Source organism: Phasianus colchicus, chromosome 16, assembly GCF_987193195.1.
Source record: "Phasianus colchicus chromosome 16, bPhaCol1.hap1.1, whole genome shotgun sequence".
Classification (NCBI taxonomy): domain Eukaryota; kingdom Metazoa; phylum Chordata; class Aves; order Galliformes; family Phasianidae; genus Phasianus; species Phasianus colchicus.
In genome coordinates this window covers 16,295,760-16,323,368 of record NC_143451.1, presented here as the reverse complement: position 1 = coordinate 16,323,368, position 27,609 = coordinate 16,295,760, and the positions used below count along the sequence as shown (strand labels likewise).

Genomic DNA, 27,609 nt, shown 5'->3' with positions numbered 1-27,609 from the left:
ATCTTTCATCAGTCGACATCTCCAAATCCTTCTTGGGGCTGCTCTCAAGCCGTTCTCTGCCCGACTTGTATTCGTGCTTTGGATTGCCCTGGCCCAGATGCAGGACCTTGCACTTAACCTTGTTGAACTGCATGAGGTTGGCAAGGGCCAACCCCTCTAGCCTGTCCAGGATCCTCTGAATAACATCCCTTTCCTCTAGCATATCAGCTGCAGTTTTAGTGAATATTAACATAAATCAGAGAGGAGCTTATTATATTCTTAAATATTCTTATATTCTTTTAAATACTATATTACTTCATATTAAATATTCTTAAATGCAACACCAGACACTTTGAATTGGAATGAGTGGTTAAGCTAGTTTGAAAAATAATTTACCCAGAATTATTGGAATTATTTTATTGCTTTATCTACATATTCAAAACTAGCTTGGATGCCTTCCTGAGCAACCTACTGTAGAGAAACCTGATTTAGCAGGGAACTTAATAATCCCCAGATGTTTCTTCCAACCCCTGCAATTCTGTTATTCTGTGATCTCAGCCTGGAAAGCCTGAGTGGAGTAATCTATCTCCAGAAGGAAAAGTATGAACTCTAAAGAGATTTGGCAAAAAAAAGTCCCTGTGCTATTGCTGAAGTAAAGGATTGAGGTTTATCCTATTCCACTCAGCTCCTATTAATGTTACCCTATAAACCTCTGTATTCTCCTAGTTTTGATGGCTCTTTGAGATGTTGCAAGAGTTGCTGTAACCTGAAAATTATGATGTTTAACTGTATTCCTACTGTAGTCCACTATGCCCACTACCAGGGCCAACCTGCCCACCCTGTTGCTGTTTTTTAACCTCTCCTCTTAAGTGCAGCTTTTCTTGTTACGCCTTAGGAGTGCTTATCTGGTATTTCGTCTATGATTCTGGCCCACATCAACATTCCCTTTTTATAGAGAATGTAGAAAGAAGTTTCCAAGTAAATTATAACAGTAGGATTTTCTAAATGGAGTCTTTTTTCTGTCTTGAAAATAATTCTACAAACTCTTCTTGGCTCATATTTCTTTTCTGTAAGGCTTATAAGCGCCATTGTCCATTCAAGACAAATCCCTTGCCAGATACATTGGGTATTGATAGATAATCTCAGAATTGAAGTTTTCATTCAACTTCATTGTCTAGTAGTTCTGAAAGGAGTAATTTTTTTCAATTTAGGACACATTTATCTCTGTATTATGTTTTTCAGGTGGCTGAAATGCATGGGGAATTGATCGAGTTTAATGAGAGGCTGCACCGTGCTCTAATGGCTAAAGAAGCTCTTGTGTCCCAGATGAGACAGGAGCTAATTGATTTGAGAGGGCCAGTAAGTGTTTGTTTATTAAGTAAGGAATATCATTCTTGACTTAGCTCAAAACTGTTACTGATGTTGAAGTAAAATCTGTATTAGCTTATCAGAAACAGCAACTGGTGAAACATCAACCAAGAGTACCTTATTTGGTATTTTTGATACTTTTGTTCTCTTCAACAGTATTGAATCTAAGGCAGATATGTTCAGAGAATAAAATTGCTTGAAGTATTCAAATATAAGGGTTTTAATTTTTTTAACTGAGCTTTCTTTGAAAGGTTAAACAACATTAAATAATTGATAGGTTTCAAAATATGAGGTCACCTATATCCATAAATCTACAGCGATCAGCAATTGCTGTTCTGAAGTTTTATAATGCACCTAGAGGCAATGAAATTTTCAGTATTATGCTCAGTCATTTAAAAAAAAAACTATGAAAATATGATATTTCTATTCTGTTTCTTTAGTCATTATGCTCACCTTCTTTTCCTCCCTTTAATTTAATGCCTCTCTTTGCATCATGAGCTAAAATCCCTTATTTGAGGGCTGATCCATAAGTAATACACATTTTATTATGTTAGCCCACAACATCAGAGGTGGATGTTAGTGAGATGGCAATAGAGGTTGAAAATTCCCATTTGCTGAGGACTTACCATATCAAAGTTTCTTACAAACTACATTTTAAAATGAAGATACTGATTATGAAATTTCAGTCAATTAAACAATGGATAGCGTCACTAATATTTTTTTTCTAATGTATTTTTCAGAAGACAGTGGCTATAATGGCCTCCTAACAGCTGAATTCAATTTACTCTCAATCTATTATATTTGTCTCTAAGATTCTAAATAAAAAATATTCCAAATGCCTTCCTTTTGCAAAGCCAGATTTGCTCATTCACAAAGTAATTACAACATAAAGACCTTGCAAGTGTGATATGTTTAAACTATTGTGGCATGATTGCTTATTTTTTTGTTTCTTAATAATAGTTTTTATTGGGATTTGCAACTTGAGTTGAATTTTAATTTTCTTATAATATTATATGTAGAAAGCATAATAATCAAAATGTGATTTCTGTTATGTAAATATAGGTCCCTGGAGATTTGAGTCAAACATCTGAAGATCAGAGTCTGTCAGACTTTGAAATGTAAGTTTCTAATATGCATGTTTTATGCATTTATGGGAAAGAAAAATAAGCAAGTGAATAGATTTAATTCCTTTACTATGTTATTTCAAAAAACTGAATTCTCAGATGTGATGCTTCTTTTTTTTTTAAAAAAAAAAAAAAGGAAAAAAAGAAAAGATTGTGGAGAGTTGTACAGTCCATGCCCTGGTATAGTGTTTAACAAAGTTAAACAAGAAGTTTAGATTCGTGAAGATCTTCTTGAAACGTTCATCCAGTGTCCTAGAACTTAATATTCTAAAATAGTACCAAGAAGTTATTGTTTTCTATTGTTTTGATTTTAATAGATGCTAGACTCATAGTGTGATGATCCTTCTTGTCTTCTCATCTCATTGCATACAAATAGCACTACAAAAAAAAACCCAGTAGGTCATCACCTATCAAAGTGGTGTGATTTTGAATGAATATAGCTTTCTATGAATAATGTAGCTGGTGTCTTTACAGTGTAGAAACCTGAAAATTAATTGTGAAGGGAGTGGATGAAAATGGCTTCTCTGTAACTATCCAATGCTCTTCTGTTTTTTTAATGAGCTCACATCTTTGCTGTTGAATGTTATGGACCAAAATTTTGATCTTGTTGAAATTTAATAATTAAATGTTGACTACATTGTTTAAAAAAAAAAAAAAAGCTTCAGTTTTTTTTTCCCAGTTATGTTAATTTTGGGGAACTGTGCTTCTTTGATCTGGGATGGTATTTTTTTCTGTGGTGTGGTGATATCTGGTGTGATGCTGGTTTTGGTTCTAGGAGAAAAACAGCACTGATAACACACCAGTGTTCATAGTTTCTGCTAAGCAGTGTTACATGAAGCGAAAGGCCCAGGGAGCTGGGAAGAAATGGAATTAGGACAACTGACTTGAACTGTCCAAAGGATTATTCTATACTATATAATATCATGTAGAAGGAGTTTTGAAGAGTGGGAGAAATTCATCTTGCTCTCTTCTACTGCTCTGGGGGCTAGTTGGGCATTTGTTAGGGGGTATTGAGCAATTGTGCATCACTTCTTGTATATATTCATATATGTGTGTGTGTGTATATATAGTCATAACTATTGTCATTTTCCTTTTTTCTGTCTTAGTAAATAGTTTTATCTCAACTCATGAGTTTTACTTTTTTTCTGTTCTCTTCCCTGTCTCACTGGGAAGGGGGGGGCTGAACAAATGACTATGGTGCTGATGGCTTAAACTATGACAGGAACTTTGCAATTTTAATGCATAAACATGTTTCTCTGTTTTCCTTGTTTAAAGTACTTCTCTTATCTACTCAGATCAAATCGAGCTCTTATTAATGTTTGGATTCCCTCAGTGTTTCTGCGTGGAAAAGCTGCTAATGCATTCCATGTTTATCAAGTAAGTAATTCTTTTTAACGTGGATGCTATAGGTAAAGTTTCTGACTGAAGTGGACAAAACATGTGCTACTCATACAGGGAATTTGATTCAGTGTTGAAATAATGGAAGAATGTATTCACCAAGCTATCAGGATGGAATGAACAGATGAGGACTGGGAGTAACAAATAAGATAAATGACTGAGCTCATTAATGAGAGTCCTTTTATTTATAATACAGTTTATTTTTGCTGCTTTATCATTTATTTCTCCAATGGCAGAAAATAAAAATGCAATTAATTCTTTGTATCAGCTGTGTGAGAAATCTGTTTGTAATACATCATTCTTGGTATCAGTATTGTAGCATGTTGATATTATTGAGATCATTTCCAATATATTTTGGAGTTCAAATTTTTCTGAGTTCTTGAGGAACCTTGGACATAAAAACTGACTGCTAATTGTGAGAAGTTGTTGTCAAATAAATAAAGGAAGCTGAAATGTGCCAGTTGGAACAGGTGAAGTTTGAGATTTGTTTTCAATAAGTGTAAATTTCAGATATGCTGTTTATGACTGTAGTTAAAGATACTGGGAACAATGCTTAGCCTGTTTAAAAATTAGATTTTATCTGTGAAACTCTTAAGTAGGATGTTAGAATCATAGAATTCTTAGAGTCGGAAGGGACATTGGAAGGTCATGTAATCCAGCTCTTCTGCATTGAACATGGACACCAAAACAAGATCAGATTGCCTAAGGCCTGATCCAGCCTTGCCTTGAAAATCTCCAGGGATGGGGCATCAACAGCAACACTAGGCAGCCTGTTCCAGTGCCTCACCACTCTCACTGTAAAAGACCTTTTCCTTATATCTAACATCAATCACCATCTTTAAGTTTGAACCCATTTCCCATTGTTCTATCACCACAGATTCTGCTAAACAGTTTGTAACCTTCTTTCCTGTAGCTCCCCTTTAGCTACTGATCAGGTCACCTTGCAGCCTTCTCCACACCCTGAGGTGTTGCTGCCAAATGTCACCAAAAAGCATGGACCTCAACCACTGCTTTCCCAAATGAAATTAATCTAAATATATTTGAATCATGAATTGATTTCTTTTTTGTTATTCAAAAGCTAAAGAGGTTTTCTTCATCTTCCCTCCTCTTCTGTGCTGTCTTGTCTACCTCTGCTGGTTAGAAATTACATATCTCTGGAGCATTCTTTCAGTTGATGTTGAGTAGAAGCCAGTGTCGGATTTGGTATTTCAGATTTATTACTGATGCACCAAAGAACTGTCCCTTTTAATTCATCAATATATATTTCTAGCAGAAAATTAAATACCAAATACTTACCATGTGGATTGGAAATGACCAAAAGAGGTGGATATGTCAAATAATGTGGAAAAGTATGAACTGATTGGTAGACTATCTGTCATCTCTCAACCTGGAGTTACAAATTATTCTTCTTAGCAGTATAATCTGGGTAGCTGTATCTCATCAAAATCAATACCAATTTTGCATTTGTACTTCTTAAATCAGGAGTGTATATATATATTTGTTTTTAATTTTATTGCAGATTTTAAAGCTTTTTCTGAAGGGCATTTCAAAACCTTTCCTTCTGTCATGTTAGTAATTCAGTATGTTTCAGATCTCATGTTCAAAATTTGTTTTCTATCCTTAAAAACAAAATGAACAACAAAAAAAGCAGATGTTATGAATGTAGATAGAATGTAGCTCCAGATTAATTGTTAATAAAAGTTTCAACCATCAGATTGTTTCTTTAATTTCTGTTAAAGATTAAGTTTTCCAGACAATCTCAGAAATAAAACTGTGCACTCCTATGGCAAGCAATGTTTTGTAATGAATCTTATTAGATGTGGAAATTTTAAGCAGACCTCTGTATTTGCAGGGTTGCATCACACTCCTGTATCAGAAATTAACTGGCAGCATTTAGTGGCTATAAATCTTAAGAATTTAAAGACAAAATCTAGAAACAGCTACATTTTGTGCTCAGAATGAAGTTACAGCTGCGAGAAGCAGAATAATAAGCACTTGCATCTTAGCACCATCTAGAATTTTCTTTGAAATTAACAAAAACCATCTACTTGTATCAGTAAGCTGTGGATGCTGAAACTGTTAGGTAGTGTATCATTTTAGTGAAAAAGAGAGATAAAATTGGTTGTGCACTTAATTGCATTTATGATGTTCCCTTCAAATTTTTTTTTCATTTGTTTTCTGAAATAGCACCATTTCACAGTAGTAGGTCAACGTCCAGGTAATGGCAGTATATAAATAGTAACTGCAATAAATAATGATAAAGAAACCTTGGCATTTGTGGCATAGAGCTTTTAAAGTTAAATAGGCATTTAGGGATTTCTTTCCTCTTGCACTGAGAATAGTCATCTGAAGATGGAGAGTCCTGCTGATGAGGTAGTTATGTGTAATGGAGTTCAATTTTGTCATTCTCTAGAGTAACACAAGGAAATTTACTTGTTAAGTGGGGGAAGATAAACTTCACTTTTTGGATCAGCATCTAAGAAATCTTGGGGAAGGTATCAGTCTATTTGGTAATTGGTGACAGGGTAAAGGAGGGTATAAAGGACATCAGAGAGGTGGAGATCCAATATTTTGGCACATGAATGAAATAAAACTTGGAAGAAGTTTTGGATCAGGAGTTGATGTTTCTGGAATAAAGAAAGCTTTCACAGGAGGGACATTTAAATGCAGGACTCAGTTATTGGCACTTCATGATCACAGGAGAATTTATAAACTGAAAGGTAGAGAAGGCTTAGAGTACAGTAGCAATCTTTCATATCGTGAAAGGCATGGAGAGATTTTTATCTCTTTCAATATATAAATTAGAGCATCTATTGAAATTACTCGGTTAGAAAACTTAGAAAAATTCTGACAGTGGTTTTCTCCCCAGCATAATTGGAATTTGAGACTTCTTACCTCCGAGTTTGCAAATAAATTCACATGGATCTAAAAAGTTATTGGGCTAATTAAATTGAAGAAAAATCAAGTAAAACACAGATGTTACTTTTTTTTATCAGGAGATCTCTTAAGTAGCTCTATTTTGGAAGATGGACAACATTTCTGGATATATATAGCTATATTTTGTGTTTATTCAAAAAAGAACACAAAATACAAAAATCTGAGAAATAAATTTGAGAATTCACCAGAGAATTTTCTGAACTGTGCAAATGTTGTGATCAGTATGCCTTGCGGAAGCTGACCAGCTGAAGAAACTTGAAGGTCATAATGTAGAATTAACCAAACATGAGTTGCTGTTGTAGTACTATGATAAGAAAGTCTAATGCAGACCTAAAATGGAAATAAGTATGATTAGTAAACCTTTCCTTCCACACCACAGACTCATGCTAACTTATCTTGCCTATAAGCTCACCTAAGTTTATCATCAATAAACATTCTTCTAATGTTTAAATTCCTCTGCAGCTCAACAGACTTCTTGTTTAATACTGACTGATTCATGTGTTTCCTCATATTTCTTTATGTGTTATGTACTTTAAATGGTCTTTCTGGGGGGAGTTCACAGTACCTGAATGCTCCTCCTCAAGCAGGGAGAAAAACTTTCATGGAAATGAAGCCTAAAAGTGGAGGAGAAGAGCAGTATCTGAAACTAGGAGTCTTTAGGGGTAAGGGGTGATGCAGTGGAAGTGCAGTTTGGGATCTGCTCTTCTGGCCAGATGTGCCTGTTGACCTCTAGTGTATATATGAGCCGGCATAGTGTTTTATAATGTTGGCATAGTGTTTCATCAAAGACAGAAATCTGAAGAAGAGAAGGAAAAAATGGATTGCAAGTTAAAATAGTTGAAAAATAGTCTAAGAATTGGGGAAAAAAATTTTCTTTCATGTCTATGTTTTGCAGGTTTATATAAGAATAAAGGATGATGAATGGAATGTTTACCGAAGATATGCAGAGTTCAGAAGCTTGCATCATAAATTACAGAATAAATACCACCAAGTGAGGACTTTTAACTTTCCACCAAAAAAAGCTATTGGAAATAAGGTAATTAAAATAATTCATAATATCAGTAAGAGTTCAGAAAGTAACCTTTCCTTTACACATGCAAAGAAGATGACTATCATTTTCCTTAAATGCACATTGACTATGGGTCAGAGAATTTCTGAACAATTTTTAAAACCTTACATTATCTTTATGGACAGCATAACTACTAGAGCTGTATTTTTAATTTTTTTTTAAAGGGAGAAAGGAAGGGAGGAAGGAGAATTTTTAGAATTCTATAACTTCCTGATATGTATTAGACAAGAAGCCAGGATGTCAGTGCATTATTATCTGTTTTAATGCTAATTTGATAGCATTCTGTCCTTAAACTGAAAAGAATAAAATGAGTTTCTGATTAAGAAAAAGTAGATGCAAATATTCTGGAGGCTCAATGTTACTTAAAAGCTTGGCTATTTATCTGTTGTAGCTACACTAATGTTACAGAGAGTAAAACTGTTCATCCTTTGAAGACCTTAAATGAGAGAAGGTTTTTCCGAAGTACATTATTCAATTCTTGATCACCAAAACTCTAAAATATTTAATAGTTTTAATAAAAGGCAAAAATCTTCAATATACATCCTGAAAGCTGATTTAAGTTATTCATCTTTACAGTGAATAAATAATCTGAAAACTAAATCTAACTATCACAAGTAAAATATGAGGTATTCAAATCATGCTTATAACTTTAAAACTTCTATACTATACCATTGGGTGCTGATTCTCTTTTTAAGTAGTTGCATATTGGCCACTTCAATAAATAAGGAAAGACTTCTTTTAAGCTCTCTTTATAGTCTTTCATCCTAATTACTTTATATACTAATTATTATTTCAGTTACACAATTGATAACTACAGAAGTAACAGTTGAGCAAGTCATTAAAGTTTTTGTATTGCTTTCAACGCGTTAGCTTTGGACAGAAATTCTCCCTTAATCATGTAATAACGCATAATCATTTTCGTCATATCAGGATTCAGTAGTAGTAACTATTTGCTGGGTGCCATCTGGTGCACTCCTGAAAGAGTGCTATGGTGAGATATTAACCAACTGTGTAATTGGTATTGATTAGTGATTACTTTTCTGGCTACTTGCTGTAAAGAGCATGGAAATTACAAAGTAATGCATTTACATCAGTTCCCCTCAGTTTATTATGGAAGCTTATTTCCATAGCCTTTTGTATAGGCAAATTTTTGTCCTAGCAGTAGATGTTTCTGTTCCATGTCACAGTAGATACCTCTGTATTATTCCTAAATGCAGTTTGGGCACTAAGATGAACTGTGTATCTGTGAAAGCTATCCAACAGATCCAGCAGAAATGGTATTATTTGGGACATACTACATTCTGAGATTGTGCAGTGGCCTTGAGATGGTCCTGCTTTCCATGGAAAAGCAAGTTGAAGTAACTGGAATGTATTAAGTTTCAGTGTAAAGTGAACTTATTCACTTGAGAATGTCTGTCAGTCTTGGAATTATGTAGAATTTCCAGTATAGGATGTGAGGTCTTACACCTTAAAAAGTGATAAACATTAGAAGAGAAGTACTCACTCTAGCTCTTTTTCTGCCCTACTTTAAAAAAAAATTTTCATGGGCATTGTTGCCTTGTTGCTTCTTCGATATGCTGTGAAATTTCAGTTGAAGTATTATTTTTCCTCTCTCATATGTTTGCTATACTATTTTTAATGGAATTTTAGCTGTCTTCCTTTATCTAGATTAATCAATATGATCTGAAATTAGTACCCAAAGAGTAGTTTTATAGCCAAATTCTACTAACAGGAACATCCCTCTGCAGTTTAGGTCAGTCTATGACTTTTGTGTCCTTTACAAGTCTTCAGTATTATTAGGTGCCAAAAGAGCACATTGATAAAATAGTCCTCTATCTGTAAATACATAAACATGGCTATTTCTTAAGTTTTGGACAGTGATGTTATGAGCTTTTGCAATCATCCAGTTTGTACTTGAATTATATTATTCAATGCATATCTTCAATACACTTGGCTTGGTACTGTGAGACTGGTGAAGGTGATGTACTTTAAATCAGTGGCATTGAAGGAGGCTTTTGCTGTAATCAACAGCTCCCTTGATACCTGCACTAAGTCTAAGGTGCGTAGGTATTTGTCTCAGATTTAGGGACCCTCCAGGACCTCAAGCAGACACTGTTCTGCGGAGTGATTCAGAGCTGTTACCTGAAGTTGCAAAATATGAGAGCACTGATGAGAAAACTTGGCAGGGGATAGTAATGTAGAAAAGACTGGAGAATTATAGGTTTTAATTCTTATTTTTTTGCTTATTGCAGTAGAAATCAAGAAGATCAGGTTCAAATGTGGAATTGCAGTTTTTGACAGAAAATGAGAAAAGGAGAATTTTGTCTAAAAGAGAACTTGAAGGAATGAGAAAATGAAGTACTTGTTAATAGTTGTCACCAAGTAGAAGGGAAACCTGAAATTAATTAACAATTGTAAAACAATAAAGAATCTAATATTCTTACTGTTTAATATATTTGTGCCTTTTACTGGTTTACCTTAAGATAGAATAATTTATCTTACAATTCATTTCCATGATCTTTCAACAAAATAGATATATAAGATTAGGAAGTAGCCTTAACACTTGAGGAAGCACAGAATACTGTTGTTATGATGTTACCAATTTGTCTAGAGTGAACAGTGAAGGTGAAAGAATACTGCTTTGGTCAAGTAACTTTTTATTCAGTTATGAAGTATGCATGTTTGCCTTTCAGCTTGTTAAAATTATCTTCACTGTCTCAATTTAATTTGCATGTTGCAAGTTAGAATTAACGTTGCTTTGAATCAAATCAAAACAGACAGTTACTGAAGTGAGTAAATTGGTAGGAAGTAATTAGCAAGAATGCGTGTAAAGCTTATATTTTCTTATTTATTTCAGTCTCCATACTGTGATGTTCTACTAATGACTGTTCAGTGCTGTTGCCAACTAATTGGCAAAATCTTTATAAGTAGTCCTTGCAAGAATAAATATTCTTCCTTCAGTTTATTCACATTTTGTGCAGAAACAAGAAACGGTTCGTTCTTTGCATGTGTAAGAAATGTCACAATGAAGTTACTCGTGTTTCTGTACATAACTTTTCTAAATTGTAAATAATTTTGATTAAGACTTACGATTTTTAACATTTTAATTGTTTTGTAATATATGTATTTGTAAAATATATTGGGTGTATGCTTGCAGTTTTTTAGTCCCACGATAGCAGTTTTTTTTTAACTGGTCCTTAGACAATGAAAGAAGAAATATATAAATAGCTTGGAAAGGAATGACTCAAAAATAATGTCGTACGGGAAAGTCTTAGGGAAGGAAGCCACTTTAGGCTTGGATGTTTTTGCATTCTGATTCAGCAAAGCACTTCAAGACATCCTAAAATTTAAGTACATTTGACTTGAATTGAAATCGGAAGTATTGGATATTTGTGTTTTTGTACTTTATGGGATTTAGTTTCTGTGGCCTACTATCCTTCATCAAATTAATTAGTCAAAGTCACACTGTTATAGTGAGCTGTGACTTAGAAAAGTGGAGAGGAAAAAAAGAAAAAGCAAAACTTCTAGCTAATGCCTTTGGGCCAGTACACTAAATAATACTTCTTAGAAGTAAGCTTTGATGTCCGATGTCTTTGAATAGAATTAGTAGAAAATTAGGACTCTTTGGTGTTTCAGAATTGGAACACATTTATCAAAGGGAGAAAGCTTTGGAAATATAAATCCTTAATTAGAAGTGAATAATTTGAAGTTGAGGATTGCTTTCATTAATGCTTACTTAATTTGCTATTGGGTGATGTAATATCTATGCCTGAATTCCACATTGTTCTTGATTTTTAAAGTGATTAGATCTTAATTTTCAGCCCTCTTAGTGAGCTCAACTAGTACACTGAGTTATTTTCATATATTCTCTTGCTTGTGGGTTTTGGAAAAATGATGAGTAATATAAATTTGACAGACATGCTTTTGCATTAGTTTGATTATAAAGAAATGAAAGGGGTCTGTTTCTACTGTGTTCAAACCAGGAAAGAATTCAAATTAATTTTATATATTTATCCATATATGTTAATTCTTTAAGAATATTAATGTGATATTCTATAACCATAAAAGAAATATTGCTCTTTGCATTTATCACGTTACTTTGTAAGTGGAAATCTCTGTTCACAAAGGCACTTAATTATGGAGATTAAGTTAATACAATCCAGTCCACAAATAGGTAATTTAATTGAAGTACCATACTGACGGAAGTAGAAAGAACTTCATCTTTGCCATTAGTATTCTTAAGCTTTCTGTGACTAGAAATTTTCTGTCACTACTATGTGTGCATTAAAGCAGGCTACAGAGTACTTCAGGTTTTGAGTCTTAGGTAAGTTGAAATCCAATGATGTATTTTATTTAAAACTGTGTAGGGCAGAAGCAGTTCTCGTTCCTAGTTTATAGGAGGTGATAAATGGCCATACTGTGTCAGACCAATGATCTGGTCCATCTAGCCAATTTCGCTGTCAGTGTCTGAAGTGGATTTCTGGATTTGTGCAGATCCTCTGAAGCGCTAACTGGAATAGATGCAATTGAGCTTTTATGTATACAGCACTTGGAAAAAGTTTGTTTTTTTCTTTTATTTTTTGGCTGTATCACTGTCTAAGAGAAGAGAAATCAGTAGGAAACCATTATTTTTTATATTACAGAAATTTTGTAGCAAATACTTTATTGTATTATTATAAAATATATTCTAATCTTACTTTGGTATATAGCTTTTTGGGGACTGCTGATTATAGAAGTACTTGGTGTAACTTAATTTTTCTTTAGAAGTGGAGAAAACTGAATATTTCAGATCATGCAAAATGCAGGATACCTTTTCTGAAAGAAAAATTTGGTACTCACTACTCCTTGTAAAATATCTTTACATGCAGGCATTATTAAAAAAAACAAACAGGCAATGAGAATCAATAATAGGCCCTATTAGAGGGTATCTAAATAAAATTTCTATTAAAGGAATCTAGTCTTTTGAATAGGAGATGAATTTTAATTGACATGTTTGTTATTGCTGCAACATAGGCTAATGAAAATGGGTCTCAATTTCATGAAATGTTTTGATAGCTTCTAAAAGCTCCCGAATAAAGAGTAGACTGATATATACTAAGGAGAAAATAGAAATAAAATTTCCCTGCTTGACAGGTGAGCAAAAATGTAAGCCCTAGGGGGGTAATGCTGTAGGCTGCAGTTTTGTATGTGTTTTTTAATGAACAGTTGATTCCTAACCAGTTGATAAATAGACAGGTAGTGAACATTTATGCTTTTAAATAATAAAATATTTAGATGAGCCTGGATTTTACTAGCATAGTGTTACCAATTGAATGTTTCTAGCCGTGGAATTAAGCACAGCACTGAAAACAGATTAGTTCTGGTTTTGTTCTTAAGCTTTCTCTTTTTTGTTACATTTTTTTCACATTAAACACTTTTTCTCAGTGTGGGTTTTGAAAAGGCTTATCCTTTTGGCTGGATGCAGGCTTGCTTGAAAATGCTAAGTAGCTTATGATTAAGGTTCCAGGCTTACACTGAAAAGGAATTCTAGCTGTTTTTATGGGGCTAGCAGAGTTCCCACTGTTCAAGTACGTTTCTACATATCTGTTAACATGCCTGTGCTTGCAGAAGATCTAATCAGCCTGTTACATATTCTAAGAAAGCATGAGTAAAACCTTAGTATGACCAGTTAGCTCATACAATGATATATAAACTACTCTCTTACTCAAAATAAAAAGTAAGTGTTCTTTCAAAAACTATCATTTTGTTGGGGGGGGGGGGGAGTGGGGAACTGACATTTTTGTGAGATATAGATAGAGCTTGCAACTGTTCTGGTGACCAAGTAGTCATCTCCATTGAAGCTGGGCTTTACTGGGCAGCTCTGTGCAATGTGGCAGGAGATGTCCCAAGTATCAAGCAATTAGAAATGCTAATGAAAGTGGTGCTGTCAAACTACTTATCTAAAAGGATTGCTTTCTTTCTCGGATCAGTAAAATGAAGCCGTGGGTAGAGTTGGAAATGAGTCAGCTATTTTGGTAAGAGAAATCCAGAGTAATGATTACCATCATGTAAAAGATCTTTCCTTAGTGAAAAAAGGATTTCTAAAGTGACACTTTTTTGATTTCTTTTCCCTTTGAGTTCCTGTTTGTTTCATTGAGCAAGAAATGTACAGAAAATCACACAGTGGGATAGTCACTTCTGGAAATTCCATGTATTCTATGCTCATGTTTTGTCATGTAATGCTAGTCTTTTTCTGCTGTACAGAAATTGGTTTTACAAGTAGGATGGAAATGTAACTTCAGTAATTTGAAGATGACTTATTTCGGCATAATAGTAATGAAATGATGAGAGTAGATCAGCAATTGATTTAGATCCCATTATAGCTCTGATTTAGTTCCCATTCTAGCTCTGAATTCCAACTTCGTTTAGAGGTGTACAACTTGTAAAGAAAAAGTGATATAACTTTTTAAGGGCTGATTAACCAAAGCGGTGCAAAATATTATGGTTCACCAAAATAATCTTATTTCTGCATGCAAGAGTTCTTCTATAATAGCACTGTTTGGTTTATTTAGGAAAGGATTCTAGATGTGATATTGCAGAGGCTGACACAGCTCTTGTTAAAGTCCCAAGCTATATTTACTTCTGAGTTGAGTTGAACCCTGAGCTGTGTGTTGTTTTTTTTATCCTTGCGCTAACAGTAGGTTAGTTAAATGATAAATGGTATTTAGAGCATCAGAAACGGGGCATTTTATATTGTTTGCAGAAGCAGCAAACCAGAATATGTTTTGTCTGTCCCTAAATCATGGCAGGTAACCATGGCAATCATACCATTTTCAACAGTTGATGGAAAATGTTTGAATCACCTTAAGTGAGCTTCCCACTAATAATGAACAATATCATTGTTTTGCCATCTGCTACATAATAGCAGTCTATTGAAAGACCAGCAGTTGTGTGAAATGATTTGAACTGTAAGCTGGAGTTAACTTAGCCTGTTATGAAGTATTGCACAACACAATAACGTTAAGTTTGGTACATCAGGCTCTGCTGCTTGTTTTTAAAGCTTAAAATCTCTTAACATCTTTTGACAGTTCTATAAGATTTCTATTGTATATTCTCATTCTTAGAAATTTGTAGTTTGGTACTAGTATCTTGTGGGCAGAAATTTTGCAAATTCTCAGTCAAAAACAATTTTATAAAATATTGTGGGTGATATAAATTTCAAATTAAATGAGAAGAATGATGTATTTTCCCAGATGTGCTTTGATGCATCTGCAATCTGAAGCACTTTTGGTTGTTAACTGAACTTTTGTGAACTGTTAGTGAAAAAATATATGCTGTTGAACTGTGGGCTAGGAAATAATTTGGGAGAGTAATTGTGCAGAACCCATAATAGTTTTGTTTTTTTTTTGTAAAATATGCCTGCAAATTGGAGTGTTTATGTGGGTGTGCTAGATCTCATTTAACAATTTGTGTGCAGTATGAATTTATATGAACTGATGGTAAACGTGACCAAGATGCCTATAGACTTATGTCAGAATGTCTGTATTTTTTGTATAAATGAGTCATTGCTAGTTGCTGGATGCTGTCACAGGTTGTAATTCAAGTGGCACTGAATATGTGAGGCTTTCTCTTCAGCCAGAACAGAGCTACCTTTCAGTCAGACTGTAAGTCAGATTCAGCATCTTTACAAAGAGCAGTAGTAACTGTCCATAGGATAGATGAGTGTGTGAAAAATTTGTCTGAACTGAAATCTCAGATCTTAAAATCAGAGCTCCTGTCTGCCTTGAACACCCTTTTGCACCATGTAGTTCTGTGGGTTTAAGGATTGGGCTCATCAAGAACAGACTAGGAGATGTTTTATGTGAAATAGTTAAATTTCTTCAAGTTTGGAGGGAATGTTCAGCTTCCCACCAGACACATTTAGCAGAACTGAAGAGCCAGTTCGCCTTGCATTTTGGTTTTACAATTAGCCAATTAGTTCCATTGTTGTTCGTAAGAAAATGCTTAAAAATGAGTGTTCCCAAAGTGGTTATGGAATGATCCAGTGTTCTACACTGAAATGAAGAAAGCTTATTATAAAATCACCTTTTTTTTGTAATAATTTCAAGTGATATATGGCTTGTGGTCTATAAACAGTTACAGCTCCTGAAGGTATAGGATCTAAATATGCATGAGGATGGTTCTAGTGCCATTTTTGGTATATACTTTTAGGGGAAAAAATAAATTCTGCAGTTACTCAAGTATTTATTTTTATAATCTGTTGACTCCTGTTAGTGATGTCTTTTTTGAAAATAAGCAACATGTGATAAAGGCAGGTAAAATTCATAAGACTTTTTTGCAATTAAAAAGATTTCTTGAGCTATTTATGAGACAAAGAAAAGGCTTTTCATAAGTGGTTAAATGGCTAGCTTGATGATTCAAGAAGTTCGTTCTTCTCCTTGTTAATGACAAGACCTACTAGTTATTCATCCTACCAATTCATTTTCTTCTGTATATTTCTCTTGAATTTCAGATCTTTTAGTAGTAACTGTACATATTCCTGAGAGCAGCTCTCTTTTTGAACCATGTTAGTAACATTGTCAGTGAGACAGTGCTTGCCTTTATTTAGTACTGGTACATGTATGTACTTTCCGGAAAATTTAATATTTAATCTGTGAAATGCTAGAGATTTTTGCAAGGGTAAATGTGTTTGTAATTTGAAAAAAAAACAAAAAAAAGACCTTGTCTCCAGATTACAGGCAGATTGGGCATGCACAACTCCATATATTGAATCCTAAAGAAAGATCTTTGTTATTTTTTGTGTAAATAGATATGCATGTTTTGACAGATAAAATTATGTACAATTGCTGAGGTTATCACAAAGTATTTTTACTTCACTAATAAGTCTGAAACAGCACCTTTCCTTTTAATTATTGCTTGTAAAAATATCCTTTGTTAGTAGGTATATGAAATACTAAATTGTCAAGTGTAGATAATTTGGTCCAGTGGGTTTTATTTACCAACTGCTTTATTTACAGGCTTGTGACAAGATCTCTTTGTACTGCCAGTTAGAGCAGTGACCATGACAAAGTAATTTCTGAGTAGCCAATCTGCTGTTATGAAACCTGTGATGACAAAGATGGACATGCATCTACATTGTTCTGACCCTAGATTACATTGCTATGGATCAGGAAAGTGGGCATGGTAAAGAAAGCTGTGGTAGGGATTGCTCAGTGCTTATTTTGGAGATTAAATTTAGATCAGGCTAAAAGCTTTTTAAACTGTGTTTCAAGGTTGAGTTTAGCTCCTGTGATTTTTTTCAGTATTTCACTTGAAGAAATGGCAGAAAAAAACCTAATTATGAGAACTGGTTAGATCAACTGTAAATAGTAAAAATGGATTCTCCAGGCATCTTCTAGCAGATTAACTAGAAGACTTTGTGCAGATATTATCTTAGTTAGTTACATGTCACGTTAACGTGAGCAATGAAAAATACCTGCATTTGGCATTTTGCTCCTTTGTTTATAACTGAGATAGTGGTCTTGCCTGTGAGAGGGAATGTACTTGTTTAAATACATGTACAGCAACCAGGTGGGATTAAAGAAAGCAGATTCTGCATATGAACAAATTTTAACGTAATTAAAATGATTTCCCCACAAATAATGTTTTTGAGGATTTGCGATCAAAAAGTCCTAAGAATTGAAGAACTGCTAATGATTTTATTACAAATAATTAAAAAATTTTGGGGGGCTTGGTAAAACAACATTGAGGGAAGTGATAAAAACAGAATCAAGAAAGTGCAGTGGGGGATGAGGCTGCTTCTCTGGAAGGGATCAAACCTGAGGCTGCCTCAGTGCTGGGTGCAGGCTTGCAGAGCAAAGTGATGCTCCTCTGTCTCTGTACTACACAACCTAGAGCAGGGGAAAGGATTACTCTATGTAGAAAATGTTCTCTCGGGCCAAGCATCAGTTGGTATTCCTGTGGTTATAGCTTTCAATACCAAAGTTGTTTCACAAAAGTTCTTTTTTTGAGATTGATGTGGGACATCCTGTGACGTGCTTTGCTGTCTTCTGCCTCGTGCAGCTGGCAGTAGCAAATCAGTGTCTCAACTGATGTATGTGGTGACTGAAATCCTTTGAGTGAATAGATAACAAGGCAAAGTTGCTCCTTGAGCTAGCCAGAGAACTAGTAGAACAGGAGAAATGAATATCTTGGTGAAAATTGACTCGATTTATTTATTCCTCACATTCTATTTATTTCTATTATGTGTCAGCACATGTAAAAATTTTTGCTTTAACATTTCCCAACAGCTTGTGTAGACTTCTGTTCTGCACTCTTGTCCAGACTTGATTAGTACTGCTGGGCGTGAGCAAGCTGTTGCTCTGTTCTGACCAAGCAGTGACTGTACTAGGTTGGGGTGCAGGGGTGTGACTGTGGAGTGGGTTGCATGAGGTATGAACAATTCAGAACTTTTCTACATGAAATATTTTCCAAGAGTTTTCAGGCTGCTTTAGTTTTTCATTATTCGGTAAGTCTTTTAATACTAGAAATATTTGCTGCATGACCTGTGGGGGACGTGCATGAGTGTAATAAACTTGCTGAAAAACAGAGTAATGTAAATGATGAAAAAGAAACAGTGAACTATATAACGTGGTTGTGGTAGTATTTGTTTGCTTTCATTTTTCTTACTTCTCTACTGATCTCGATTCTTCTGTGTGTTAACATAACTTTGGAATGTCAAATCAGGATTGGTCATTCAGTAGAAGTTCATGTCTAGAAAACAAGAAACAAGTGTATTTGTATATACTTTGGAATTTTGTGAACTTAAAGAAGCACTGTGTAGCATTTCAATGCCTGTAAAATGAACATCTGCAGCAATTACAATAACAGGCTTTTAAATATTCATCTGCAAACAAAGGTCAAGAGAAAATACATGTTGAAGGTGAAAATAAGCTTACGCTTTTTTAGAATGTCTTTGTTGCCAATATTTGTAAATATGCTTCAGTTAGCATGGTGGATTTTTATAACTCTGAATTTGAAGGTCTACTTTGGGAAATGCCATTCAGAATCTTTTCTCATTCTCTCTGTCTCATAAAAGTATTGCTGTGACTGCCAACTTCTAATGAGATACAAGAACAAAATGTTAGTAAGGGTTCCAGGAACTCTGCAGTGATTGTCCTGAATTCAAAGGAGCTTCCCTGCTTTGATGATGAATTAGTCTGTTTTTCTGAAGGAAGAAGTAATCTTCAAATCTGTATCCCCTGCGTGACTTGATCTTTTTAATATACTGAAATTCTCTGGTGGCATGTCAACTGTATTTACTGTGCTGTATTATTCAGTTGTCTTTTATTTTTGCAAGAAACAAAGAATGGTTTCAATCATATTTTTTACACAAATAATGCAGGCTGAACAGACTTTTTCTACAGAATGCTCTCCTTGTGGGAACTGCAGCTGTCCAATTATAATTTTGACTTTGTTCCTAAAGACCTTACTCTGACATTGACGCCAGGTGATCAGAATGTCTGCATTTTTGAGATGAAGCTTACTTGTTGCCCAATCCAGGCAGCATCTGATGATTTTTGCAGATCTTCTATTGGAAAAAGAATTTTGGTTCACAGAAGAGACATTCTGCCAAGGAAAGGAGTCAGTATCAGTGGATGTTTTTGTGACATGGGTTATTGCTAGGTTGGATGTGACTGTCTTTATTCAAGTGCAGAGTCAAGGTGTTTTTTCCTTGTTTTCATGTTTTTACAAATCACTAACGTATTTCTTTAAACGGAATATACATGGATCATCAAAAGATTAAATTGGATGCTTCTTTGAGCTATTATTATTGATACAGTAGAATTGGAAATTAAAAAATATATATATATTTTCACTACTTGCATTGTTTTGTTCCTATTTTTAGGATGCAAAATTTGTAGAAGAGCGCCGCAAACAGCTGCAAAATTACCTAAGGAATGTAATGAACAAAGTTATTCAAGTTGTGCCAGAATTCACAGCCAATCCCAAAAAAGAGACTCTAATTCAGCTGATGCCCTTTTTTGTGTAAGTATCTGTCAAGTATTCAAGAAAATACTTAGCCTTTTCATCACAACTTAAAATATACTGCCAACATCTCACAAATCTTCAAAACAGTGTTATTTGTTTTTTCTGATAGACAGCATCTGCTCAAATCATAAATGCTTCTGCTATACTTAAAGGAATATATGATGTATGTGCTAACTTTTCTTTATTTAATTTGTGGTTTTGAACAAAATCACTGTGTAAAGCTCTCAACGTGAAGAATATGTATTGATGCAGATTTTTCAGAGTTAGATGTTTTCAGTTTTTTTCTATTTGGGCTTTAAAATTTGTGTTTTAATTTGCTTTTGTGGGTTTTGTGTTTTTGTGTTCAGTTTTATTTTGAGGAATGAGGGTGTATTGCTGTTAGTGTGTACTTACCAAATTAAAAAGTCAAGCTCTTGAATTCTTTCTGGATGACTTTTGCAATCTGCTAATGTATGTTCTGACTTCACTGGTGTTAACTTTGAATGTGTCCAGAAATAATTTAACAGTCTTGGCTGCTGATAACCTGAAAGCAAATCTTTTGGCTATCAGTCACATTAGGATATCATTCGTTAAACCTTTGTTTTGCTATAAACATATGATTTAGAAATACTATAAAGAACTATGTAGAACACTTTAAAAACTGATACTGATGAAAACTTGCTTTTGCAAATGACATTAAGTTTTGCTAATAGATTTAGTACACAGCATACAGAAAATCTATTTATTCATAGTAAGGCATTGTAGTAAATTTGCTCTTCACAAGTCTGTACAGGCTGTGAATGGTTTCTGGGCCAGTTTGGCCCTGATCCACGACTAATGGGGCATGGGGACCCACGGACCCTCACTGTGGGGGAGGAGAAAGGGGTGAAAAGGGGAGAAAAGGCAGGGAGATGGGCCCGAAAACAAACCAGTGGCAATGAGCTAATGGAGAAAACTAATTTGCTAAATACGATATCAGAATGCGCAGTAACACAATATGATCCAATGTAATTGGAATTGAAGCTAAAAAATCAGAGAAAATGAGGGAGAGAGTATCCAAAAGCAAAGGCCTTACTCTTAAAGCTAAAGGTGAGACAGCTAGGGAGCATGCACTGCAGAGATGAGCAGCAGAAGGGACTGCCTTATGAACTGTGAGCAGTTTTATCTTTCCTCCTGAACAGAAAACGGAAATGGAGCAGTGAAAGGTGCCTGGAAAAAAAATCAACAATCCACAGAACTGGAGCATTATCTTTTTAAGTGACAGTGCTCTATATGATGTTATGAAGTGGAATACAACAAAAAAATCATACAACCATGACACAGACTTTGTGCCTCTGTGGTTAGGCTGATTCTCAAAATCAAGATCCATTTAAATTGAAAATGTTTCAGTGAAAGGGTGCATACTTAAGTGGATTACTTGCATGGTCTTATGCAGAAGAGTTTTACATTTACAAGTTCAAGCTTAATTTCAAGAAAGCTGTATTTATTAAAAGATGCATAGGTAAATGGAGGAATGCTAAGTTTTATTTTGTAGCTTTTGTATTTTAAGTTTTATCTGGATCTGAAGAAGTCAAGATCAATTTTAGGAGACACCTCAAGGTTGTCAGAAATGGCACAATGATGTCTGTAGAGTCAAATATCTCACCTTCTTATGAACTCTCTTTATAGAATCAGACTGAAGGCTATAAAGATGAAAATGATCTTGAACGCTTCTAGTCAATGGGCCCATGTATGAGCTTTTTGTTCAGTCATCTTAAAATTGTTTTTCATTCTGGCAAATTCAAAATACATTTGCAATTGAATTTTTAACTCAAATTCTTTTTCTTCCTGTCCCATTATCTTTCATTTTAAAATGATTCTATACAGTTCTGTGATGTAGTGAACTGATAATTCCGCATCAAATTCATTTAATATTCAGCTGTTTTACATGTGCAGCAGAAAAATAAATTGATTGATGTCTGAATAGATGTCAAACAGGTACTATTTAAGCTCCTATATTTTCTTTTGTTCATTCCACACAAACAAACAGTAAAGCAGAGTAACATGTTAATCCAGGTTAGATTTTCCTCCTCAACCTGTTCAACTTCAAGGTACAAGGTTTGTAATAAATTGTTTTTGGGTTTCAAATGTACACAGAGTAGCTCTAGGAGTTATTGTTAGCTTAGCATTTCAGGGGATCATAAAGATATTGACAAAATGAGTATTAATGTAAGATCAAAGTGAACAGTAATTTAAACCATTAGATAAGGAAATACAATGGCTACTCCTGTTAGAAATACTAATTTGAAGTTTTCGCTTGAATAGATGAAAAACAGTTTGTAGCAGCAGTTCATTACTTGGACTGCTATGGATCATTTACATATTTTAACCAAAATGATGATGTTTTGTGTGAGATGATAAACCATGAGATAATACAGTGCCAATGTAAAAAACAATAATGTTACTCTTTTTAAAAAAATCTATCTTTTGTAAGAGTATTTATTACTGTATCTTTTTATTTTGCTTTGAAAGGTGATACTTCAAGAATAGTGTATTTATAACTTGTAAGCCACTTATATTAGCAACAGGAAGGGAAAACCAATTTCTTCTCATTCTTCAATCCTCAATAGTGAATTTGCTTTCTTAGAATCAGCTCTGGGTATTTTTACATGTGTATTAAATACAACTTAGGTCTCATTTTTGTGCATAAAAATAAGTTCTAGGTATGGAGAACTGCACAAAAAAAATTCAGAATCGCTGAATTTAAATTGGAAGCCTGATTTAATGGGTTCTGTCTGTGATGCATGGATCAGTATTCTGCTGATACAAAGAAAAATATCTTAAATTCTTGGGATGAGATGAGTATGTATGGTTATTTTGTCAACAGCTTGCAAATACCAATATAATGTATTGCATTGATACTTGAGTGTCTTGGTTATTGCCATATCACAGGCTGCATTCAAGGGCACTACCTTTTCTTTTTGGAATTGTTTCTTTTGTCAATTTCATAATTCTCATTGAAGAAATGAATTATAGCAGGTTCTCAAATATTCCTTCATATCTTGACATGACAAAAAGATTCTGTTAACAAACGTCTGTGTATTATTTCTCTAGAGCTTTTTCTTAAATAATAGAAACAATAATTCATATAAGAATAGTGCCATTTAGTTGGCTTTGTTGCTTTGTCAATGCAAACGTCTATATTCACATTTTCAAAATTACTTTCGAAATATCCTGCCTATCAGTTAATATTTCATTCAATAGCTTCTCTCCACAGGATATAATTTATTATACAGCAGACACAGGCACTGTTTAAGGATGAACTTAAATCTCTTCACAGAAACGTTTGTGGAATAGTATTTTAAATAAGATCTTTGAATACATAGACGCTAATGTCTTCACATATAAAGATTATCAAAATGTATGATCTAACCCCGAAGTACTGCAAAACAATATCAATGAGATGTAAGGAAATTTTAAATGCAATTTTGAACAGATGAATTTTTCAAAAAGTGAGTCGATGATGGGAATCTGTAAAAGCTGTTGCACCTACATGTGGCTTCTAATAGCATAAATAATTGTTCATCTTATAGGTCCTAAACTATTTCCACTGGGCATATTTTCACTTGATTGCATCCTTTGAAGTGACAGCCTGTGTTACCAGCTTGGTACTGAGTTCAGTATCTCTTCAGCAAATCTCAGTTATGTTCTGTAACAGTAAGCGTGTACTTTGATAAAGAGGTATATCATTTACTCAAAGAAAGTGGGACTAGCATTTGCTTAAGTATGTGAATTTTAATTAGTAAAGCGCCTCCTAATACCTGAAACATGGTAATGAAGCTAATTTATTGCCATGTTAATTGATTGATCTACTCATAAAACCATGTAGACACATTATGCAGCATTTATCTTTCAGCAGAACTGTGTTGCCAAGTGCTGATGATTGTTGAAATAAAAATATCTTAGATATCTTAAAAAAAAAACAAAAAACAAAAAACAAAAAAAACGTCCATGGTAACACCTTTCACAAAGATTGAAACTTAACAGTCTGAATTTTCCGGGATTTCACGGATTATGTGAAATAGAACTTTGATCCTGGCTCTAATATATTGGAAACTAAAAACTTGAATAGCCATTGAAAAAGTCAATCAGGTCTTTGTCAGGTAGCGTTTGTTGCAAATCTGCTGTGCTTTTCCAGATGGTAAGTAACTGTTCCGCATCCTCTTAGTTGGTTTGGACTTAAGGTTTGCAAACTTACTTTTTTTTGTAATGTGTTGATAATGTGGTGAAATTAAGAGCGAATAAAATATGGTTCTTCCTCTCATGATAGCTTTTCTTGCTGTTAGGTACTTACATTTAAGTTATTCTATGTATCGTAGAAATAATGTATGTTTTTTGTAGGCATAATGTCCCAGTATGCTTCTATTTACACTGGTTAATATAATTAAATAACGACATGTAGAAACCAAATTTAATACAAGCAGGTGTCATTTTCATAGCATGTTAGGGTGCACAGCTCAGCATTTAGGTTCTTGTTTAATCTGAAAACAGTGCATAGAGACAGAGGAGCAGTTCTGTTAACTGCAGTGACTTTTCAAGCAAGAACTTTGAAGTGGGGTTTACAGCCTGCAGCAGAGTACTGAAATTGTCTTAAACTAGTAGCTTTCACAAAATTTATTTTGGATGACCGAACAAAAGATATCAAAGACTCAGCAGGTTTTCTGAATGAGATCAATGTGGTTGAAAACTTGAGTCAACAGGGAACTAAAGCCTATATTACAATAAAGAAAATGTGAAATTAGAGCAAACTGAAACATGAATTAGGTAAATGATTTGAAAGAGATGAGTTGATGGTACGTTTTTAATGCTGGAGTGAATTGTTTTAGATGGGGAGCTGTAGGAAAGGTTGACTTATGGACAACAGAGGTTTAGGCTTGTTTCTGCTAGATAGTATCAACTGAGCACAAGAGTTTGAGAGAAGCAGCAAGCATAATTACCAGCAAACAGAATAGATGGGAAAGTATTGGGCGATATGGTGTTGTGGCTGTTGATGTGAATTAATAAAGAAAATAAAACTGGAGAAGGTGGGGAATAAAGAATGAATGAGTAGAGTTAGAATAATGGAGGTGAGAGAGTTTGAAGCAGGTTGGAATGAATGGAGTGAATGTATGTTAGTAAAAAAGATGACAGTAGGAAAGAATGAAATGTTTTCTGCTTGTCTTTTGTGCACGTAGCAAACAAGCCGTTTCATGTCAGTAATGGCAATTTGCTCTTTTTTTATTGGAAATGGCAGTGGTATGAGGTTTAGGATAGACACAGACTTTTTACTATCTGTTATGTAAAAGGTATTTCATCTTTCGTTTGAAAATAAATGTGAGGGGGATAAAGATTCAGCTCCCCATAGGATCTTGGTATGCAGATGTCTGGTGAAGCAAATATTCTGCACTCAGTTGCTACCCCTTGTGCAGAGCGAGGAAGGAGTAACTGGTAGGAAAAGTTCAATTAGATCTGTTACACAGTGATGAATGAACATACAAGCTTATAAAATATTCATGTGTGGGGTGCAGATATGTTCACACTAAACTAAATCTAGATGACAATTTTATTATGATTTAAAGTAGAGATATTTCTGAATCAGGCTACTGTGCTTATTTTCCAAGCTTAAAGTATGAACTACATGGAAATCTAAAAGAAACTAAAACACTTGCCTAGGTAAGGTAATCAGCAGCTTTTCCAGATGCATTAATATGCTTGATTCTAACTGTATTTGTAACACTGATTCATCCTGGCAATCTGTTAGTCTTTTATCTGTGTGTACTGTTGAGTCTGTGCATGTTGTGTAGCTTGCTGGGCTTGCCCAAAGCTTTAGAATTTACCTGTCAACTCAGTTTACTAATCCCTCTTTGATAAATTAGATAGGTATATTCTCTGTTCAGCAGGCTCTAGAGTGGATTAATATGCTCTTTGTAATTTGTATTTATCTCCAAATATAAACCCGAATTAAATAAATAGGATTTCATTTATGTATAGAATGACAAGAGTTGCAAAAGATAACCATAAAAATAGTAAAAACACAATGCAATATGCAATAATACTTCCTATTAACTTCCTAGACTAATTGCTGTGGAATCATAGAATGGTTGTCAAATAATGATATTTGAAACTTTATATTTGAAAGATTGAGGTCTCTGCAGGGTTGGAAAAAAAAAATCTTCTCATAAGCCCATAGAACTTTTTTTTGAATAGCCAAGAAATCTTACCACACATTCCTTTCCTTCAAATGCAAATAATCAAAGTTCTGGATTTTTGTTTGTGTGTTCACAAACAGATGTACAGGATCGGTAGAGGCAGTTAAGTTTAATACTCATGGCCAAAACTTGCACATCCTTTGTGATTGGTTAGGTATTCATACAATATTGTAAAACAATTTCTGGCATAGTAACTTGAGTAGGATTCTTAAAATAAATAAATGCTCCAATAATATACCTAATATAAAATAAAATCCTTTCTCATATATATATATCCTAAATTCTCTAGTAAACAAGACTAGATGTGTCTGTGATAGCTTGACACTGTATTCCCTGGTTGTATTCACTGTATTCTGTCCACTGACGTTTACAGAGGAGGGGTGCACAGAACAATTAGCAACTCAAATAATGAATAGCTGAGGACATGCTAAAACTTTGGGAATATAAGCAAGTACAGATGAAAAGGTTTTTGCTCTGTGTTTAAGCGAATACTTTTATTTGATGTGAAGATAATTTTTTTTTCTCAGTAGATGTTTTTGGAATTACTCAGCAACCCAGAGTACTGAATTATCTCTATGGTGAACAAATACAAAGTGGTAAGACTGATGGTATGTGATTCATTACATGATTATTCTAGGCTGTTTCAAGTACATGACTTCTTTGTCAGTCTGCAAGTTTACAATTCTCAGGTATCTCTGATCCAGCTGAATAATGTTATTTTCACAGAATTTCCCCTTCCTGACACCATTTCCTGCCTGTTAAGTTACATTAGCCACTAGTTAGTACCATCTGATGATCAGACTTGTATATAGATAATTATAAACATGATCTATAGATGGCCATTTAATTGCCCAGCAGTAATAAGTGAAACAAGGTTATATGTATAATAATATAATCTATATAATTTTTCTATAATGGAATTGTGCATTTCATAGATTCCCTTAAAAAATCCTACTATATAGTTTATAATATTTATGTTTCTTCTGCACTTGAACTAGGTTAATCTATAATTATTTGCTAAGGTTCTCTTTATGGAGGTTATTTTAAGAAAATTGCCAACTTTAGACATTTACAGTCAAATATCAGCACATACAGGTGAAGACTGCATAACAACTAGTTCAGGTGATTTATTTTGGAGGGCTAATAGTGAAAGGAAACCATCTCCAGATCTCTTGCAGAAAATAAGTGTACCACCATGAATTGCTTTCAAAATTAATCACGTAAACATCTTGTTTTGTAAGAAGCCATCTGGTCAGTCAGATCCATCTGCAGATGCACACAGATTGCTGTGAGAGCTCTGGAATCCATTACCCTTAGTTACCTTTCCCAATTTCCACAACAGTGCCTTAATGCAAACCCCTTTTGATGACCTGTTATTCCACCATGTACAGCACTAGCTTGGGTGCTCCAAAATCTGATCTGTTTTTTTTTTGGAAAGGCAGAGTACTCGGGAAGCCCACAAAATTTTAAGAAAAATAAATTTTCTGAGATATGTTCTCCATAGAGCTGCAAACAGATT

The 27,609-nt window shown here is 34.2% G+C and overlaps 1 protein-coding gene across 3 annotated transcripts in view; it reads left to right on the top strand.

Moving 5' to 3' along the window:
- The window catches only part of SNX29 (sorting nexin 29), a 78,563-nt gene that overhangs the window by 39,036 nt on the left and 11,918 nt on the right, over positions 1–27,609 (top strand). For 2 of the 3 annotated variants that reach the window (XM_031606888.2, XM_090151290.1), the window contains exons 16-20: positions 1,222–1,338; positions 2,410–2,465; positions 3,767–3,848; positions 7,702–7,842; positions 19,742–19,881. In XM_031606888.2, coding sequence (XP_031462748.2) covers positions 1,222–1,338; positions 2,410–2,465; positions 3,767–3,848; positions 7,702–7,842; positions 19,742–19,881 — 536 coding nt within the window. Of the gene's footprint in view, positions 1–1,221; positions 1,339–2,409; positions 2,466–3,766; positions 3,849–7,701; positions 7,843–10,127; positions 10,259–19,741; positions 19,882–27,609 lie in introns of those variants that run through there. The other variant, XM_090151291.1, reaches the window with a different exon arrangement.